This window comes from Pogona vitticeps, chromosome 7 (genome assembly GCF_051106095.1).
Source record: "Pogona vitticeps strain Pit_001003342236 chromosome 7, PviZW2.1, whole genome shotgun sequence".
In the NCBI taxonomy this organism is placed as follows: domain Eukaryota; kingdom Metazoa; phylum Chordata; class Lepidosauria; order Squamata; family Agamidae; genus Pogona; species Pogona vitticeps.
In genome coordinates, this window is record NC_135789.1 from 24,300,062 (window position 1) to 24,321,184 (window position 21,123).

Sequence of the window (21,123 nt, forward strand, 5' to 3'; positions counted from 1 at the left end):
TCTGGATTTCTCGGATTGCAGACCTGATGAATCTTCATTCTGGGCCCCCATCCGGCAGCCAGACACTTTACGAGCACCTAAATGCGGCTCACCCGGGACAAAAGGCCTGAGCTAAGCCTACCTCCGTTCAAGCTTCCTAATCAGAAAAAAAGCTTCCAGCTAACAGTGGGGTAAGTCAGGGAGAACTCCCAGAATGGGAAATTATGGGATATTTAGTCCAAGAAATCCAGAAACCCCATCTCCAATAATAATATGCTGAACATCATCGCTGAAGACTGAATACCTGCCCTTTGTGTTTACCTCTTCCCTCCCATTTCCATTCCTTTTTGCTATGTCTTTTCAACTTTTAAGTCCGCAAGCAGACATGCTGAGATCTCTAAATTGCTCAGGGAGAGTTTAAGGGTGGAGAGAGAACACAGTACCCCCAAAGTGTTTATATATACTGTATATAAAAAAGTGTTAAGTGATTCACCAGAATAGCTGAATGTGAAACAGTGGCTAACATCATTAAAAGACAATATTTAAAAATACAGAATAAGGAGGCATCTTGTATCATTAATAGGCATTATTAATGCAAAGATCAATAAGTAAACACATTTTACGTTCCATAAACGAATCCAGAAAGGGCAACCCCCCCTCCAAGCTGCCCGCCTGTGTTTTCAGAGGGGGCGTAACCCCATCCAGCACTGGCAGCATCCTTATGCTTTGATCCGCCATCCGTCTGAGCGGGGGCCCCTCCACCTTGCCTGGATTAAGTGCCAGTTTATTCGCCCACATCCAGTCCATTAATGACACCAGACCCTGATCTAGAACCGGGCCAGCTTCCTCGGATTTAGGTGGAAAGGAGGGACCGAGTTGGGTGTCATCCGCATACTGGTGGGACCGAACCCCAAAACTCCAGACCGCTTCTCCCAGCGGTTTCCTGTGGATGCTAAATAGCGTAGGGGACAAAAGGGAACCCCGAGGGACCCCACGGGCCAAAAGGCCAGGGTCTCGAAGAGGAATCCCCCCCTCCAGCCCCACCTCCTGGATTCTCTCCTCTAGGAAGGACCGGAGCCTCCTTCAAACAGGGCCTCCGAGTCCCATCCCCGAGAGAGAGAGAGAGAGAGAGAGAGAGAGAGAGACGGCCCAGAAGGTGGCCATGGGCGGTGGTATCGAAACCCACTGAGAGGTCTGGGAGAACCAACAGGGATATGGATCCCCTGGTCCAGCCCCTGAGACCTGCTAGCCCCCAGGTAGCTCGTGCAGACCACACGGCAGCTTGCTATGAAGAATCAGAACAACGCTTTGCGGGCAAAATTGCTCAGATCCGCTCTGACTGCAATCCCACCAAGTTAACCTTTTCAAGCTCTGATGCGTCGTCTGAGAAACCAAAACAAGGTAAGAAAACCAAAACAATGGGCTCATTAGGGCACCCACACACACACACACACTTGGACATGCCCTGATTTGGGACCCACGCTCCACAGCGCCCCCTCCTGCCCACCTGCCCCTACGGCACCAGAACCCTGATGTCGTCCTGGCACTCCAGATGCGGAGACTCGAATTGCCCAGGGGACGCAAGAGGTTTGGATGCCCCCCGTGGGCCCCCTCGGCCTTGGAGGGAGGGGGTAGAGGATGGCATAGAGGGCAGGAGACGGAGGGGGGAAAGCACTCCGAAGTCTATCCTCCACTCCCACTCCCAACTGTAATCTTTCATCAGTCTGTTTTCTTAAAAGGTGAGGGTAATCTCTTTAAATTCACCGCCTGCCTCTAACCTTTCGAGGCTGAATTTAATCTTCAGCAGGAGAGAGAGAGAGAGAGAGAGAGAGAGAGAGAGAGAGAGAGGCTGCCTCTTTCTCTCCCTGGCCTGTGGCCGGCGCCTTCATCTCATTAACAGCTCCGAATATATAACAAACATTAATCGAGGGGGGCCCAGCCTGGTTGGGTTGCAAGCTGCCACTTCCCAAGGCTCCCCCCCCAACCAGGAGGGGCAGAAAGCTTGATGTCCACCTGGCAACCGGGGTAGGCAATGCAAAGCCCGTTTTTGTTTGTTTGTTACCCCAGTGTCACTTAAACCTCTGGGGGGAATGCAGATCGGTTTGAAAGCACAGGGGCATTTCCCGGCACCTTTTCAAAGAGCACAACCTTTGCAAAGAGGAGAATATTTTCTTACACGTTGCAAGTACAGGAATGCCCCGCTTAGGGCTTGGCATGCATTGCCAGAAAACGGAGCCAGGACAAAGTCAGCATTGCATGTTCTAGCTGGATCTCCAGAGGCCTGGCCTCCCTCAGGCAGACAGAACTAGACAGATCACGTCCTAAAAGCTGTCTGCTTTCTCCAGGCATCTCGGGGGGGGGGGCTGAGTCTCCCTCTGATGCAGGTGGTAGGTCAAGTCTACAAGATGCCGAGTTCTCTCCTTCAAGGGGACCCACTGCCTGGGGTCCTACCTCCCCCCCTCACGTAGACCAAGATCCATCAAGATGGACCCCCTGAGCATGTACACTGTGACTCGTCCGCGCGATGTGGGGAGAGGTATTCCTGTATTGTGACTTCAGCTCCCCAGAGGCACTCAGCAAAAAGGGGGACCTTGGAGTCCATTGGCAACCAGCTGGTTTAAGAAAGGCCCTCATGTTCTGGATCTCCGAGGACGGGTGGCTTCAGGCTACAGATGGAAAGAAAACTCAGTGTAATGCCTTGTTCTTGTTGACCAAGGCTGTTTAGGCAGGATGTGGCACTTCGGCACACAATAAGAAGGCCCATGAGATGCTGAGAGGGAGACAGAGATCCTCTCTTGCTTCCGTAGGGGCTTCGCGTGGAGCTGGTAGTGACGAAAGACACAAGCAACCCATCCAAGGCCTCAAATGTCCTAGCAGTGCAATATAAACATGTATTTCAAAGCTGCCCAGTGACCTGACACCCCCCAGCTCCTATCAGTCACCCAGCAATCATCATTCATCTCTTGGGGATCCCGACCACCTAGGGTGCTAATGATCGACGGACCCCTTAGAAACAGACGTCTGAAGCTATGGCAACAGCCATGCAACTTGGCAGCTGCTGCTTCACTGGACTTAATTCCAAAGCAAGCTTCTAGTCCTCAGGGCCCTGAGGGCTGAGTTGAGAAGAGTGTTACTGACCAGAGCTCCCTTTGATTTCTTGAAGGGGAAAAAAAGGTTCCCACTCCACAGACGCTGCAGTGGATTAATACCGTCCAGAGGTGAGCCAAATTCCACAGCACATGATTATCTGTGCACCACTGCAGACTCCAGCATTGCTTGCCTCGTATCATCCCAAACTTCAGAAATCTCGTGGCTTCTGAAGACCTGGATTCCAATTCTGGGCTGCTTCCCCCCCCACCCCACTGCTCAGTGCCAGCTGCCTGTCTGTTGGCACATCGAGTCCCCCGCCTGCTTGCCGGTTTTCCTTCCCCTCTATCTCCGACTCAGAGAAATCGCAGCCGAGCATCTGGGCATTTCTCTCCTTGAGGAACTCGGTTTAAAACAAGCTCACTACAAAGGCTTATCAGCCACTCTCCAGGAAGGCTCCTCCGGCAGGGAAACCAGCACTTTGATCCGCGCCTTTGGTTCCTCGTCGCTTTTCAAGATGGCTTTGCCTTTTTTTAAAGCCCCAACTGGGTTAGAGTTTGGGTTTTTCTCTCTCTCCCAATTTCCTCCTAATCACAGAGCAGATGCCAGGTCTTCAGATCTGCTCTTAAATCGGGGACCATCACAGAAAAAAACCATACCCCTCCTATCAAGATCTGGGTTCAAATCCCTGTTCGGGCAGGACGACATCCCCCACTATCCCCAATGAGCCCAGCCTCGGGGATGAGGGTGGTTGTAGTCCACACACACACACCCCAGAGAACCCTGTACTGGGGGGGGGGCTGCTGTAAACTCGTTAGGGCTTCTGGAAATTACTGAAAGGGGGAAAGACACGAAAATTATCATCGTCTTCTCTGGCAGTGAGAAAATGGTTAATTTTCCATTCCTGTCTGCAAGAACCAAATAAGCAAAGAATCATACGCCTGCTAGAGGCACACATTTTTTAAAAAAACTCTAGAGAACTTCCTACCCACCCCTTTTTAAAAAATGGGAGACCCCCATTCTCTTTTCCTTGGTCATCAATCATTTCTCCCAGATTGGCACTTTCTCAAAGCTAGAAGGCAGAGGACTGCGATCTTCAAATGAGTTTCAGCATATTGATGGGTAGGTGGGTAGATGGTGGAATGAAGGAGATCTGTTTGGTGTTGATAAGCACGATTCATCTCCTGCGAGTTAGCAATGCATGTTGGACATGAAAGAGAGAGAGCGTTATCGGATGGGGAGTTATCGGACAGAACACAGTCCTATCCTGGGCGACGCTGAGCCCGAAGAGCAAAAGGAACAACACTATCAATGGATGAGCCAGGAAACAAGCCGACTTCGTCAAAAGCCAACATCTGCCCCACCGCAGAGGAATGTAAGGTTAAGAGAGGACAATCCAGGTTCCACCAGTGCCAAGTCCTACCAATGCGAACAGGCAAGGGAGGGTCCCAAGAGATGAAGTCAAGACAGGACAAGATCATGCGCTGCAGAAGAGTCACAGTGGAAGTCAGGGGACAAGAAACATCACAGGCGGGGGGGGGGGGGCTGGAGCTCAGGACACTTCACCCAAGAGACCTCAAGCTGAGTTTGTGTCTTCCACATGGGCCGTTCTTCCTGGAAGGAATCTAGACCTTCTCTTCTGACTCTGGAGTAGAACCGACTCTATCGGGGAGTCCAGTCTCCGGGATCAGTCACTCAGACCCCCGTCGTTGTCTGCTACGGTGGCCTCCAAATTATTGGCACGGATGGAGCCCTCCAAGGGGGCCATGAACCCCACCAATGCTTCTTTGCTCCAGAGGTGGCTGATAAATCTGTTGGCGCGGGGAACAGGGCATTTCCTCGATGCCTGTTGTGAAGCCGTCAGCTAATTCTCAAAGGGAAGAAAGAACCCGGCGGCAGGGGAGAAACGGAAGACGGTGTCGTCGACCGCGCTCATTAAAAAATCCCAGGGCTTTGACCCTGCAGGCCCCAGTTCAACTACACTCCCAGCAGCATGGGTGTAACACACATCAGAAAGGACAGCCATAAATCTTTGCTTCTTTCAGTCTCACAAGGGAGAGCAAAGAAAAAGCTCAACCGTTTCCTCCCTCTCTGGAGCTGCTTAGGTGAGTTTTTGCACATTCCCCCCCCCATTAGTGCCCCTTCTTCAAAATTTTAAAAGAAAAACCAAAATCAGACACGCCCCTTGCCCCCCGAAAACCTGGTACATTATGCACAGAAATCCTCACCTTTTTTGCTCAGAAAACCCACCACCTTTTCATTTGTTTTGCACACAAGATATACATACTTGGTTTTGGGCTGCTGCTGGTTTTAAAAAAATTGCAAGTATTCATTGCGTCCTTACACACAGACATAAATTATTCCAGCTGATTTCTGCACCAGTTTACAAATTTGCTGTGCTCCTTTCTCCCACGGACGTTCAGAAGCCTTTTTTGTAAGCATATTTCTCCAAATATATTCTTCTCTTGCTGCACCCCTTTTTACAAGCTATTTCTCACAAATATAGAGAAGTCAAGGTTGGGCACCTTTCCCTAAAATACTTTCTCTGCCTCTTGCACAATCACACCCCGCCTTTGTGGGTCCGTTTTGTGAGCTGCAAACAATCCCACAAAATCCTGGGAAAGGCAAGATTCAATCCATAAGCAACTTCTAATCTGGCCATATAGGTTTGGGATCCACAAATCGGGTGCAACTCTATCCCCGTTTGGATCAAACAAAGGTTTCATTTACTCATGGCTGAACAGACCAAAAACAGCACACTGTGCAAATATGACTGTTGTGCAACAACAGGCCCCCACAGACTTACAGCCTACTTCCAGAAGACTACATTCACACAATGGTATTAATTGCTGACAGACAGGATACTAAAAAGAGAGGGGGGGGAAGACACTTAAGCAGAGAGGCGGGTCTCTCTTTGAAATCAGAGGTAGGAAAGGAACCATTGGTTACTACTGGATTGACTGACAGTCCTCCCAGCCAAACCTAATAAAGGCAGCATACAAAATTGAAATAACTCCAACATTAGAAGAGGATAGTAATTCCCAAGGGAGAGGAGGTCACTCAGGGGAAAGGGGCAGTGTTGCCTAGTGATTAAACCCTTGGTACTGGCCATATCCCACCCACTACAATACTAGTAATTTCTAATTTGGGCATACAGGTTCAGGATCCATGAACTGGGTGCAAACGTGTACCCATTGGGATCCAAGAAAGTTCTTCTCCAGCTTGGGAAAGACATTTGTTGGGAATTTTCTACTGTGGCAGCAGGCGCAAAATGTGACAAACAAACACACACACACACAAACACAAGAGCAAAAATAGAACAATCTCCCAGAGGCATGCCCATATGTCAGACAGCTCCATCCCTAGACAACCTCTCTTATAGAGCACATGGGCAACCTCTTCTAAAGTTTTCTCTCCGTTTCTACTTTTCTAACCCTCTCTTTTTCTCCCCACACAGCTTTCAGGGAGAGCCAGATCTTGCTGAGGAAGTCTCAACTCCTCCTGTGCAAAGAGGGCTTTCGCAGTGGGCCAAGGGCCGGACGCGATGCGGCCAAAGGTTGCCCACCTAGACAAATCAACCACAGGAGCCACACGCTGGTTACAGGAACAAGAAGGGACGTGTGAAATAGGGCTCGGATTCCCCATGGAGCTTCGAAACTCACTGCACAGATCCTGAACCAGTCATTCACCCTCCCTCTCTCACGCTGATCTACCTCACAGGGCTGTTGTGATATTAAACACAAGGAAGGTGGAGAGGAGATGGGATCTAGAACTGTGAATTAATAATATGCTACAGAAAGAACTCTTTTTGTTCGGGTATAAACAGCAATGCAAACTTTATGAAAAACACTATTTTTATAACCATGGGTCTCAATCCAGCTGTTTTGTTCATTGTATTTCATTTTTACTCAAGATTTTTTTCCCCTTTGTAGAGGGAGCTGACTCACTGAAGCAACTGCTGAAGGCCCCCAGCTAACCGTTAAGGGAAAACCCCACTGATTTAATCCGTTTTGCTTTATTAGGACAATTGAATTTACCCCACAGATTCTATTTTGCTTTTCGTTGTTTATTTCCCCCAGCCCCCCAAAAAAGGTTCCTACATTTAAAGGTGGGGGAAAAAAACACTCGCGAGTTTCGGGATCTCATCGCTCGGATCTCCGGGGCCAGAGGAGGATCCTACCTGGGCAAAGGGCCACCGATCCAAGCCACGTCCACGGTGGAGGTGGCGTGCTTACTGCCGGCTTGAAATTCCGAATTCACCAGCCACTTGGGGTGCCGCGAGCGGGTGGTGAGGAGATTCACCCCTTTCTTCGCCTTCACCCTGTCAAGCAGCAAGGAAAGAAGAGAGCAACGTCTGTTTCTCGAGGACCCTTCAGTTTGGCACCTCCCTCCGGGCCATCTCGATCATCTCCCTGGTCATGTCGCCGAACCCTTCCCAGATCAACAGTCATCCTTGCCTACACAAAACAAGCATGCTCATACGCTTGCCAGGCTGGCACCGACTGGGCAGAGATGGGTAGGGTCCGAACCTGCAACTGCGACAATCACCCCTCCTTCAGTACGGAAGGGATCCCCTCTTCTAACAACAGTGCCGTCTCTAATGTCTGCTCTGACCCTTAAAAAAAGTGGAGAGTTTTAATGGACTCTGAGATCTCCAGCACTTGGTAAAGAGAATGCCCGTTGCCCTGTTCAATCGCTCGGCCTTTTCCTCCCCAAGGAAATCAGGAATGGCTGCCTTCCATTTCTGAATTGGTACATCGGATGCAGAAATCTGTTGTTGGCTCTACTCAAAAAATGAATTGCTTATTGCCACCGTTTACGAGCATTGTCCTGGACAAAATCCATGCATTAAAAAAAAAAGAGAGAGAGAACGGCAGTGGGTTTAATGATGTGATCCGCCCACCCCTAAAAAAACAAGACCTTTCCTTGAAGGGAGATTTTTAACTAGCCTCTTGCATTGTCAAGAAGGAAAAGATGCCTCCTCGGGAGGTCAGACAGTGGCTTTGGGAGAAGGGGTCAAAGTGCTGTGTTTATATGTTATGGAACTTTTTGGTTTAATAAAAATATACATATACTGCTAAGAGGTTTAGGTGGGTCATGGAACAGCCCCCTAAGGTTGAGGGATGGATCTGGTGGCCACCAGAGTGCTGGATGTTGCCCAACCCCGGTCAGTTCCGAATTGTTTGTTCTTGGCCCTACCTGAATATGGCAGGTATTTAGCTTGGAACCTTTTCATAGATAAAGCACCTGTTCTTCCAGAGGATAGCTTTGGGTTAGACAGAAAGTGAAAAATAAAGCTCTTCTTTCTTTTTGGAAAGGGGCGGACGACGGTCCTGACATGGCCAGGGGGCACGGTGTATCTCCCAGAAACTATGGGGTGGTCCATGGCACCACCCAAATCCAGAGCCAGTTCTGGCGGCTCTCCTTAGTGCAAGAAAGGGTGTGCCACAGCATCCTCCCACATCCAAGAGTCTGCGGGGTCGCAACTGAGAAGGTCACGTGGCGCTTCCAGAACTAAGAAACCCCTGGCTCTACCCGTTAGTCCACCACCCAGCCACTCATGAGATGTTTCTGAAAGAAAAGGGCCAATGTTCTGGAGGTCATAGGTCCCTCCTCCACCTTGCAAGGAAGATGGACGATGTGGTGGCTGTAGACCTCTTTAGAAGATGGCCCTAGGAGGCATCTCCCACATTTCCATGGCATAGCCTGCACGCCCAAGGAGAACGGCACCCTCAGGCCAAACTAGCTGGCTTCTGGGGAGCACCCCTTTCTCTGGACCACCGGAGAACACCACCCTCCTCCTCCTCCTCCTCCTCCTCCTCTCTGGTCCTCACTTACCTGAGGGTGAAGTGCTCGACAGTGGAGTTGTCCATCAGGTACAGGAGCACACTGAGCACTTCGCCCGGCTTGAGGGGACTTTCGGGCAGCCGGACAAAGACGTTGTCGTCCAGACGCTGTTCCTGGAAGGGCAGGGCGGCGGAGGGCTGGACCAGCCTCAGGCTGCCGATGCGCAGGAGCGGGTGCTGCGTGGGGCCTTCGGTCCGGGCCCCGGCGCCCCCCCTTCTCCCCATCAGTTCGCCCCCACAATCCCCCATCCCATCCGGGGTGTGCAGCGTGTAGTACAGTTCCACAAGCTGGACGTCGCCGGCCGGCTCCAGCCCCTCCGGTCCTTTCCTGCGGCCCGAGGGGGCGGCCGAGGGTCCGAACCAGGCCTGCGGCAGCTCGGCTTGAGCCAAGCAGGAGGCCAGGCTGCTCCGGAGGCGACACGAGACCCGGAGCTCGCGGGCGTCCCGGAAGGCGTGGAGGCGCACGCACGGCAGCCGCTCGGTGGCGTCAAAGTCGTCCCAGTCGCGGCCGGAGACGTAGAAGAGGACCTGGGCGGTGGGCTGGTTGGCCGGCACCCGCGTCCGCACGATGAAGGCCCGGACTTTCCAGTTCACCGTCAGGCGCTCCGGCACCTCCAGCGTGCTGGACGGCTGCAGCAGCTCCTTTGGCAAGGCCTGGCCGGTGGCGAAGGGCCCCAAGGAGACGTTCAGGACCGGCAGCTCCTTGGTCTGGAAGACCACGAAGGGCTCCGAGCGGGTCAGGCCGGCGCTGGCGTTGTCGGACGGTCCCGGCCGCGTCTCCCGCAGGAAGAAGGCCAGGCGGGTGTTGGAGAGCCGGTAGCTCACCGGAAGCACGGCGGCGGCGGCAGGGGGCACGGGCGAGGTCTCGGTGGGCTCTGAGCCGGGGGGAAGATCCTGGACGTGAACTGGAAAACAGAAAGGAATGAGGTTGTTAAGAAGGAGGGTGGCCCTCCTCAACCACGAGGCAGCACTGCCATGCAGAAGCCAACTCTGAGAAACAGAGTTTGGAAGCCGACACTTTGAAACCTGATGTGACCAGCCTTTTCTATCCACTTTGGACACCGTCCGGGCCTTTGGCGTTGAGTGGCACACATTGGTTTGGGGCCCACGATTCAGGCCTCAGGCTCCGACTCCGGGACAGGAGGCGACCAGTCCAGCTACCCTCGACGTGGCGGCTCCATCTCACAACTTTAACACAACTTTCAGCAGGTACCTCTAGATCTCAAGAAAGGCACACCTGGTGCCGTAACCTGCCACCCCCTCAAATATATTTTCTTCTTATTACTTTTTTTTAAACTGAAAGTGTTCCTTTCTGCCCTCTAGTGGCCAAATTAAAAAAACTTTAGGGTTGAGGCACCCATCCAGGATGGTTCCCCCCCCCCCGTTTTATGCTTTTTTTTCCCTCTCCCACTCAGCTGAGCTCCGCAATGGCCAAGCTGGTGGCCCATCGAAGCTGAACTTAGGTTTTGAGACGTCGGCCGTCCCACAGACCCAGCGGCCCACCCGGATGGTTGGGTTTCGTTCAAGAACCCTGCAACTTCTATTTGGGTTTTCAGACGGAGATTAATGACATGGAAAGAAGTTATCGAAGAGGGCAAAAACTCCATCCGGAGGGGTCAAGAAACTTGAGCTTCCTTCCTAAGAGCCACTGCGTAGGGCATGTCACCCCAGCCTGCCTCCATGGAAGAGTTAGTTATTAATAAGGCAACCACCTTCATTAACCCTGTTAATTGCATGCAGATTGCATTCTTCAATCAGGGCGCTTTGTACCAACCAGTGAGACGTCTTGGGTGAATATATAGCTCACAGTCCGACATTTGTTATACCGAGTGGAAGGGTAAAGAAGGGTGTGAAGGCCACGGGGGTATTTTTGCATTTGTAAAGGACCCGGTCAAGGGGATTTGACTCAAAATGGGTGGGCAAACTGTGAAATCGACCAGCTTCCTTGAGCCGAGAAAAACACACTGAAGTTATTCTTTAATACAGAATTAAATGCAAAACCTCGCCTCCCCTTCCTCTTGAGGCAGGATTTTCTGTGAGCCTGACCGCTCCCATTTTAACAAGGGGGAACTGAATCCGCTTCGGGTTTTGCTCCGAACTTTACAGGGGCCCTCCGAACCCCTGAGCCCTATTCAGTCCCTGTATAAAGTTCTGACTGGGTTGCTCAGTGGTTGAGGCATCCAGGCTACAGAGCCAGAGGTTGAGAGTTGGATTGCACCTCCTCCGAGTAGAGCCAGCCTGGGTGATAGGTTTTGTAGTCCAAAAGGAACTGGATAATGACAGTTTCAGGGGACCCTAGAGTCTAGAATCTTACTCCCCACACCCCTAAGGGCAGGACCAGCCTTTATCCATGGGTAATTCTTCCAAGTCTACATGCTAAGACGTCTTTTTCCTTTCGGTTGGGTAACTGACATCTAGATTATACTCCAAAGGCATCTCTGACACTGTTTACATGGAAACTTCAAAGCAAGAAAATGGGTATTAATTATTCTCAACCGTCAATAATCAGGTGATTACATAAATTACTACTTTTTAAACGCTCCTGGCAATCACTGCCTCTTTACCTCAGTCTTCCAGGAACGAGGAAAACCTACATAATTCCCCCGACCTGCCTAGCCATTTCACTCCCACGACAACCCTGTGAGGTCGGATCAGCCCGTACAAGCGCAACGGTTTAGGTGCAGAAACAAATACATCAGAACTCAGTATTTCTAGACGACGTTTGATCCCATTTACCCAGGAGCTGAATTCCCTGCCGATTTGTTTTTCTGCTTTACATTAGTCAGATTCAGTTCATGCTATTCTCCTTTTGTTGGCCCAGATTCATGGCAATTTTAGAAATCTGCTGCTTTTTCTTGGCGGAAAAATTACAAGGTTTTCTAATGATAGCACTGCACAATCCGTTGGGGAAAAAAAAACAAGATGACTTATTTACAGCTTTAAAGAGTACAAACCAAACCAAGGAGGTTTTGCCCTCATCTACTCAAAAGTAAGCCCCACTGTGCTCAATGGGACTTACTCCCAGGTAGGCACATGCAGAATTGAAGCCTTTTGTATGTATAAACTAGCCAAGCTCTTTATATCATGTCTGGGCAGTTACAGCACTTTAGATTTTCAATTCCCATCCATTCTACCTAATATATATTGTGAAGTTTTGATTTTTTGTTAAATTCCTCTAAGTGCACAGCAAGTCCAAGGAGTCACAGAACAGAAGAGCTTCAAGTTGTCCAGAGTAGTTCACCCCTTTCCCCCGTTAAGCTGGCACTTGCATTCTCAATAACCTCGCTCTGAGACATTAGGAAGAGAAAGAATTAAAGGTTTGATAACCTTATAATTGTACAAACAAGACAGCAGACTGAACTGACAAGCAGGACAGCTTTCAACAACAGACTCAAAGAGAGGGAAAGAGACACAGAGCAGAGAGGCGGGGCTCTCTTTGAAATCAGAGGCAGGGAAGGAAACTATTGGCTAGTGCTGGATAGGCTGATAAGTCATCCCAGCGCAGAAAACTCCCTCCCAGCCAAACCTACTAAAGGCAGCAGACGAGGTTACAAATACTCCCAACAATGAGGCCAACACAGGGGGAGGGCATTATGGGAAATGTAGTCCCCCAAAACCAGAAGATCAAAGGTTCTCCACCTCGAACCACAACATCCATCATCGGCTTTCCCAATCAATTCAAAAGGCGTGAACGTTATTGTACTTAAAAAGGTACAGATATGTAAGAAAACCAATGCATAAATAAATGTGTGTGGAAGTGACCATGTATTGAAATACCCATATCTGAAGATTCTTATATTTTCAACCTCCGCTCATTTCACTGGAGTGGAAGAAATTCCCAGCACAAAAGGGGTAAATATTAGATTGCCTCCTTTTTTCAGACTCAGCATTCAGTTTCCAGGGAGGAAAACTGGGGGAGCGGGTTCGAGAACCACCCAAGGGGCCGTGTGCAGGATGGGGGGGGGGAACCGAGACTGAAAATCTGACTCACGACACCGTTGTTCCGCCCCGCTGGAATCTACACTCCATCTTCTACGTGGCTGTATGGACTTCTATCGATGATCACTCATCTTCCATTGATTTAGAAACCAGACAGGTTGGTAGTTCATTAGAGCAAAGAGAAACCAGAGGGAGAATACCGAATGGTTATCAAAAGTTCAATTTGTCCCAACAGCAGCTGCGGGGTGCAGGGGATGACAGACGGTGCCATAGAGAGAGCGAGTGTGTGTATTTATGCACCGGGGCAGGAGCAATAAGAGGGATACAGGTGTAAATGCACACACATACACACACCACTGGCAAATTCAATTTTCAGAACAGGGAAGGGGAATATCCAGTCCATGAATATAACCAGACTCACAAATAAAAGCTAGAGGTGGGATGTTCAGATTTTTTTTTATTTTTTATTTTTTATTTTTTTTGGACATTGAGTCCTATAATTTCTCCTTCTGGGAGTTCTACCCGACTTAAACACACAGATACCGAAATTTGGCTCACCTGGGCGGAAAGGCCTAAACTGGAAGGCTCTGGGGGCTGAGCTAGGCCTCGTTCCACCCAACTTCCTGTTCAGAAAGAAAGCTCCCAGCTAGCACTGGGGCAGCAACAAGAAGCTCAGGCAAATCTAGGCCTAGGTCAGCCACAAGGAGCCTTCAAAGTTAAGGCCTTTTCTCCCAGGCGAGCCGTATTTCGGTATCTGCAAGGTGTGTTTAAGCCAAAGGGGCAGAATCCACCTTTTCCTGGGAAGCAGCAGCCTGAAAACCAACAGTCAAAGAAAACACGGTCCCTTCCATTTGCCAGCCGCAAGCGTCTCATGCCGAAACCTTTTCGGCAACTTCCTCAAAGCTTCCTTCATTTCTCAACGCCTGGGGCTGAGGTTTGAAAAGCACAAATCCTTTTTTCCTCCTCTTTTTCAGAACATGTGGCTCTGGCACTTCTGCACCGGGGGGGGGGGGGGCTTTGACTGGGAGGCAGGCGGGCTGCTTGGAAATCAGCCCCCCCCCCCGATCTGCCACAGCCATCATCCTGTTACCAAAACCAGGGGACAGCCAGATGTGTTTGGAACGCTCACAAGGTGTAGTCCTACTTTCTCATTTGTTCCAAGCACTGATTTTTAAGGGGTATACTGCTGCCGAAGTAGGAGGTTCTCCTTAGCTATCCTTGGCCGTTTCAATTTGCTTAAGTAAAATCACTTGTTGTAAATGAAGGTTGTATTGCTTGACTGCACTATCAGTGACGTGAACCAGAAATGCAACCAGCATTTTTTCCATTAGCAGCCATTCGCTCCCATGTTTCACTTCTTTTCCTTCTTTGTTAACCCCAAGGACCTCCAGTCTTGGATCCTGGCATCATTTCATAAGTTTCTGTTCTGCACTATTTTAATTTATTTTAATCCTGCTGCTCTATTCAAACCACCCCCTTGCTGGTTTTCTCTCTCCTCCTTCCGATCCAAGGTCTCTATTGATGTATTTCTTTACTACATAGCCCATCAACGAGTCTCCTAGTGGTGCCCATCCGTCTCCATTTTAACAAGCCTTTTTGTTCTTTTGTTGTGGTTGATACGGACTGTAGCGATCCTATGAATGGACAATCTTCAAAATGTCCTGTCCTCAACGGCCCCGCTCAGCTCTTGCAAACTGAAACATGTGGTTTCCTTTAAGGAGTTGGTCCACCTCGTATTGGGTCTTCCTCTTTTCCTGCTGCCTTCAACTTTTCCCAGCATTACTGTCTTTCCCAGGGAATCCTGCCTTCTCATGACGGGCCCAAAGATGTGGTGTTTCTGAACCCTGAACTTCTACTGGACAATCGAGACTCTGAGATTTTCATGGTCCTTCCTGAATGTCTACAGTCCTTGTTCAAAGCCTTGTTACTCAGTTGCCCACGCCACCTCTTGTAGCAGGGAGTACCATAGGAGAACAGCCTGTTCTTTTCTCTGTCCTCAACCCTCGTATCTCAGTTTCGCGTGACCTTGAGCTGTAGCATTAAAAAGAAAAAAAGGGCGGGTGGGGGGGGACTCATATTGTTCTGTTCAGAAACAGATGCCGATCTTCCGAGTCAAGGCCGTCACGCAGCTGAATCAACGCTGGGTTCCAGGAGATGGAGTTTTATTGCAAACAGTCATGCCGTCTGAAAACTTGAGCCGATGGCTTGAGAAGGTACCTTTTTACTCTTTGGGGCTTCAGGATTTAGCAAGATCTTCAGAAGTTTTCACCTTCAGGACAGGAGGGTGGGTGGGGGAAAACTTGGAGAGAAAATTCAAATAGAGGAAAAGATGCTCCTGACAGATTTTCTCGTTATTCTTTGAAAGCATCCGTAAAACTAGCCTTCTGCATCAGAGGGGACAGAAGGGAAGTCCCTTCATTCATGCCAGATCCATAACAGCCTGCCAATTTTGGGCTTTCTAGACGTGCAGAAAAGAAAGGCTTCCGGACGGTTCCGCCAATCATCTGACGCGAAGCAATGCGATTTCTTGCTGTCACGTTATCTCAGGATGCATCGAAGCATAAGATTTGGGGCACGGTTTTCACTGCCGACATCAAAAAAGGATTTTGCAGATATGAAGCTGTTTAAGTCTCCTGACCAGTGTATCAAAATTACACCCAGATCATAAAAGGAAAGCTTATTTGGGAGAATTAACTGGCTTTGTTCATGCCTCCTGGTCGGATTTCAAACCAGGGCCACAGGATATCTGGCTTGCATATATGTTTTTTAAAAATATATATATATATTTCTTTAATAGCCCCACAATCCGGAAGAAGCCAGGAAGGGTAAGCAGATTTAAGAGCCAACAAAGTCATGGAAGGATTTGCTAAGAGATTTGAACGGAGCCTCCAGCACCAGGAGCAGTCTTGCTCAGAATGTCAACTGCTGGCGTAAGAACAGTTGTATTTAACAAGCCAGTAAACTATCATTTTTAGCTCAAGAGTAACACCACAGGGCCTTGCTCTTTATAGACTTATACAATTTCCTACAATTTACCAAGGAATAGAGGTCTTCTTGCTTTTTCTTTAAAAACACTAATTAAACACCATCAAAATTAGATTGGTCCAAGCTGATGCTGCACCATCTGCATAAGGTAGCTTAATACAAATCAGCAGCAAGAAAATTAAAGGTTTTTTTCACTACCACTCTCAGCCTAACTCCCAAGGGGATTACTTAACTTAAATGAACAGTGAACATGTGGGTTTTGGATTGGTGATTTGCATTTTCAGAAATTTTAATGGTCATTTCCTGGGGCTCCGTCTCCTGTTCCTGCTAGCACAGGGCTGTGTTTTGTGACTTCTCGTGGAAAGGCCATCGGCTATAAACAATAAAACATGATGGATGGATGGAGTCCTGTTTCAAGCAGTAACCAAATTGGGGAAAAAAAAGTAATTAATCACCAACACACAGACAGACACACAGGAGAGATTACATAATTAATTCCAGGAATTTTCTGCCCCACAATTTGGAAGAAGCCAGGAAGGGCAGACGGATCTAAGAACCAGCAAATTCACAGAAACGAGGTCTGTGGAAGGATTTGCCCAAGATGGCTGAATAGAGCCTCCAGCGCCAGGAGCAGACTATCTCAGAATGTCAACTGCGGACTGCACTGCAGCGTTTCAAAGGAAAGCCAGCCAAGGAGCAGCTGGCTAAAAACTCCTGGCTCTCCACCTTTCCCGAACAAAGAGGTCCAAGCGATCCTGGGGGAAAACTCCAGAACCTGTGGTTGTATCTAGAAAACCTAGAGGTGAGAATTCAGTCCTAGATCGCCAGAGATCCTCTGAATGTGGAATGGAGAGGGGATGTCTTTTCCTCAGGCGGGAAAAGTTCCTGGGATGGCCCTGACGGTTCGGCTTCGAAGCTCAGCCTGTACCGGAGGGGCTGCTCCCAATTCAGAAGATCAACGGCTGGATGGAGAAGTCAACCCCTATCTAAATCCCATGGAGTCAATGGGTCTCCTGAACCACAGGGCCTTACGGCTACAAAGCAAACCCACCACACCTCAAAGTTTGGGGCGGGGGAGATTCACGACGCTGGAGAAGCCGTGCCGCGGACGTTGGCGTGGCTCACTGTCAAGTGCCCTGCAAGGCTTAAACCTTGGTTGACTCCTCGGCAAAAGCCTCCACTTGCTCGGGATTAAATGTTTCCCGCAAAATGTCACACGGAACGAACCGTCACAAAGGGCGGAGGCAGGGCAAGAGTCATGCCTTGTCTCGTCCTCAAATAAAAACTGGGATGCAGACTGTGGAACTCCCTGCCACTGGAGGCCAGCCGGGCCCCGTCTTGGCTGTCCCTTCCACAAGTAGGCAAAGACCTCTCTCTTCAAGCTGCCTTTCCCTCAAGGACTGGCGGCCTCAGTGAGGTTCTTCAATCGAGTGTTGTGCTTTATGGCTTTGAATGTGTTTTTGGTGCTGTTTTTGTTTACCGTTTCCTAGAGTGGTAACTGTTTGCATACTCACTGTTTTTAGCTTTAAATATTGTGTTTTAATGAAGCAAGTCAACTTGGGTCCTTTCTGAGGAGAAAGGTGGGGTAAAAATATTGGACGGACAGACGGACAGACGGACAGAAGGAAGGAAGGAAGGAAGGAAGGAAGGAAGGAAGGAAGAAGATGATGGATAGAAGGAAGGAAGCAAGGAAGGAGATGAGGATGGATGGATGGATGGATGGATGGATGGATGGAGATGATGATGGATAGAAGGAAGGAAGGAAGGAAGAAGATGATGGATGGGTAGAAGGAAGGAAGATGATGGATAGAAGGAAGGAGATGATTATGGATGGATGGAAGGAAGGAAGGAAGGAAGGAAGGAAGGAAGGAAGGAGATGATGATGGATGGATGGAAGGAAGGAAGGATGGCAGGCAGGCAGGTAGGAAAGATGATGTTCTGTCAATTCAGTTCTGACTTATGGAAACCCTTTCTAGGTTTTTCTAGGTAGAGAGTATTCAGCAGTGGTTTACCCTTCCTTTCTTCTGAGAGCAATCCCTGAGACTCTGCAGCTTGCCCAAGGCCAGGGAGGAATTGAACCCACAACCTTCTGGCTCCACAGCCCAGACCTCTTTTTTCCCCCATCAAGCTTAGCTCTGGAAGCAAGTGAGTGGCATCTAGTTGGGGTCAAACTTAGTCCCTCTCGGGATACACAAACTGGTAACTCAATAAGTTTACCCAGAAACCAGTGCTGTATTGTAGGTAGACAGTCAGTCAGACTAGGACTCAAGAGTCCTGGGTTCAAATCCCCTTTCAGCCCCGGAGGTTCAGTGAGGGATTCCTTGAACATCTCCCGTGCCGTGAAAACCTGGTTATGATGTCCAAAAATAAGACAGCCCTTGACAACACAGAACAACACATTTCTGTGGGTTTACTCTAAGTGAGATAAAATCTTCATTCATTCCAATACCACGGATGTACCAAGAGAAATGGCCAGAAAGAACATTTTAAGGGAGAAACAGAACTTCCCTCCATAAAATAGAAAGAAAAAGGAGAGACAGAAAGTGATAAAAGCACCTTCCTCTTTGAACTCACAAGCCTGTGTAATGACCCTGTCGAGATTCACACCCCCTCCGGGCTACGAGTTCAAGTCTCACCCCTTCCAGCACATAAAACCAGCCGTAGACTAAAACGGCCATCGGCCGACAGCAAGAGACAGAGCTGGTTTTCAATCAAACCCGTTAAATACCTTGCAGCGGGAGAAGGTTTCATTATTCCCAAGAGTCGGGTGAGTAATTCAATTAAAAGCTTCAAAAGAAAGCAGCCCTTGACGCTACCTGTTTATTTCGCTGCGCGAGAGGCCGGCAATTCTCCATAAACCATTTGAATATGCTCGAAAGGTAGAACGGTGATATATGGCCTCGGCCAAAGAGGCGTGGGTGTGTGTGTGGGGGGGGAAATCCAACCCTTTTTGCTAAATGGATAGACGAACCTACCGGCTAATGAGTCAGGATGAGATGCGGTCTCACGCAGAGGGGCTGTGAAGAGAGGGTTTTTTCTCACTCTACTGCACTCTTTTAAACTATGGCATGAGGAACCTCTGGCCATCCCCATGATTTGAGTTTCAGCTCCTTGTTGCACCAGTGAGAGCTTGGACATGCATTTGACTACAACTCCCACAATCCCCAGCTGCTGGTCAGTAGTGGCGCCAAGGGCTTCGAAAGATGGATTCTCCCTTCCTTGGAGGCTTTAAAAACAGAGGCTGGGTGGTCATCTGTCACGGTATCTCTCGCCATCAGTTGCTGTACCAGGAGCGGGGGTGGACTAGATGCTCCCTGGGAGTCCCTTCCCGTTTTAGACACTCTACAGTTCTCTGTTTTCCCAATCTCTGGCACCAGCGAGCATGGGACTGTGCAGGTTATAGCCATAAACATTGGACTGCTATGTGATTTTTCACCGGGAGGGGGCTCTCTGAAATTTGGGGATCAAACGTGATCCACGTGCCATCCCTGCAGATCCAGCCCCAAAGGCAAACAATACATTATAGATAACCCATCACTGGGAGAAGAAATTCCTCTAGTACTGAAAGGCATTGGGTTGTCACGAATGGAGCTTTGCACACCTCCTGCACCTTGCAAGGGGGCTCTGTTTTGTGATTGGTCATAGAGAGGTAAACACAGCCTTCTTTTGCATGGAGGGTTGCTCAATACACAAAGTTTGTGCCTGCAGAACTTCTCTGGAACACAAATGCTTTTCAGCTTCTAAGGAAGAGCTGCCTCTAATGTATACTTTGGCCTTCCAAGCTTCGGGCCACTGCTCCGGTACATCCCAACCTACGGGGGCTGGTGACTCTGATGTCCCGGGGGGGGGGGGGACAGAGAATCCACTCCAGTTTATAGCATCAACCTTACAAGAGATACTCAGCCCCAACCCTCAACGAAGTGCAGTCCTTTGGACTGCCCCTTTAAAGTTCAAACTAAAACCCAGCATGTAGGCACTACAACCTCCACATCTCCGGACTTTGCAGGGCCCCAGCCCTGTGTTACTTCAGCCTGGCTGTGTCCTGTCACTGGGGTCCTCCTCCCAAGGGGTCTGCCATGACCCCCCTCCCCCAAGACATCGGGATTTCATGGGGGTGCTGTGGATGCTTCCCCTCCGTGACATCCTGGCTGGGAGCAGCTTTCCCTTCTCACACTCAGCCGATGAAAGTGATCTTTGCCCAACACGAGAGGACAACCTTGCACTGGCCGGACCTGCTCGGCCTTTCTGTGCGATCAGCCCAATCCATGGTGCTCCCTTGATCGCATGTAAGGAAAAGGCACAGAATGGGTCTCCTCGGCGAGAGAGGGAGACAGAAGGAGAAACCCGTGGTCTGTGCCCGGCTGCTCATCAAGCATCAGCTTTTAGTTGCCTTCTCCGGCGCACGCACCCCTACCGGCTCGGAACTAGCCGAGCAAAGCATAAAAGCCAATTTGGGACGAGGAGGCCGAGCTGGTCCAGCATCTCTCTCCCCCCACCCCACCCCGCCCTCCCTGCATTTGCATGGATGGATGGAGAGGCTGCCGCTGAGCGTTTAAGGTTGAGCGATAAGCCCATTAGGAGCCAGGCTAATGGCAACGTGTGGGAACCTCGGCGACACAGGCAAAGCCGTGTGATAATCAGATGCTCCACTCCAGCGCATTCAGGGTTCATCCATCACAGGGCGCCTGGCTGGCGTTGTGGCATACACACACACACACACACACACACACACACACACACACACAAACACACACACACACCCTGCACATGGATCTCAGCTGGCGCAGGCTCTGCCAATACTCCGAGACAATGCCTGCAAGATGTTTAGATACAAGAAACCCTGCAGGCTCTTTGCTGTTTGGTTATTCTCTCTCTCTTGTTCACACAAACACACACACACACAAGGCTACAATTCACTGTGCCATTTCCCAGCCCGTTGCAAAAGCCACAGCAACAAGACGGAGATGCATGGCTGCGTGGCAATCACCCAAAGTCAGCTCTGAGCGAAGGCAAGGGGCTCCTGCCCTCGCTCGGAATGGGAGAATACGGTTCCTCGTTTTCTCATCCCTCTCTAGCCCCCCACGTTTCACGGGAGTGACTGATTGAAAGAAAGCAAAGCCAGTTCCCTATTTTGGTTGATCTTTAAACCCGTCGAAGCCCTTTGCCCATCAGAAGGCACTCTCCTAATGCCACTCATCTAGGAAGCAAACCCAGAAAGAGGAAGAGACCCGATCCCCTCAAGTAGCCTTCAGAGGGACTGTTTGACCAAGCAAGCCCCTGACCTCGG

The 21,123-nt window shown here is 49.7% G+C and overlaps 1 protein-coding gene across 3 annotated transcripts in view; it reads right to left on the reverse strand.

The window, feature by feature from the left end:
* The window catches only part of TMEM132E (transmembrane protein 132E), a 167,269-nt gene that overhangs the window by 15,581 nt on the left and 130,565 nt on the right, over nt 1–21,123 (reverse strand). For all 3 annotated transcript variants that reach the window (XM_072978336.2, XM_020803964.3, XM_020803963.3), the window contains 2 exons: nt 8,905–9,817; nt 7,247–7,387 (listed from right to left, as the gene is read on the reverse strand). In XM_072978336.2, the coding sequence (XP_072834437.2) occupies nt 7,247–7,387; nt 8,905–9,817 (1,054 nt within the window). The remainder of the gene's footprint in view (nt 1–7,246; nt 7,388–8,904; nt 9,818–21,123) is intronic.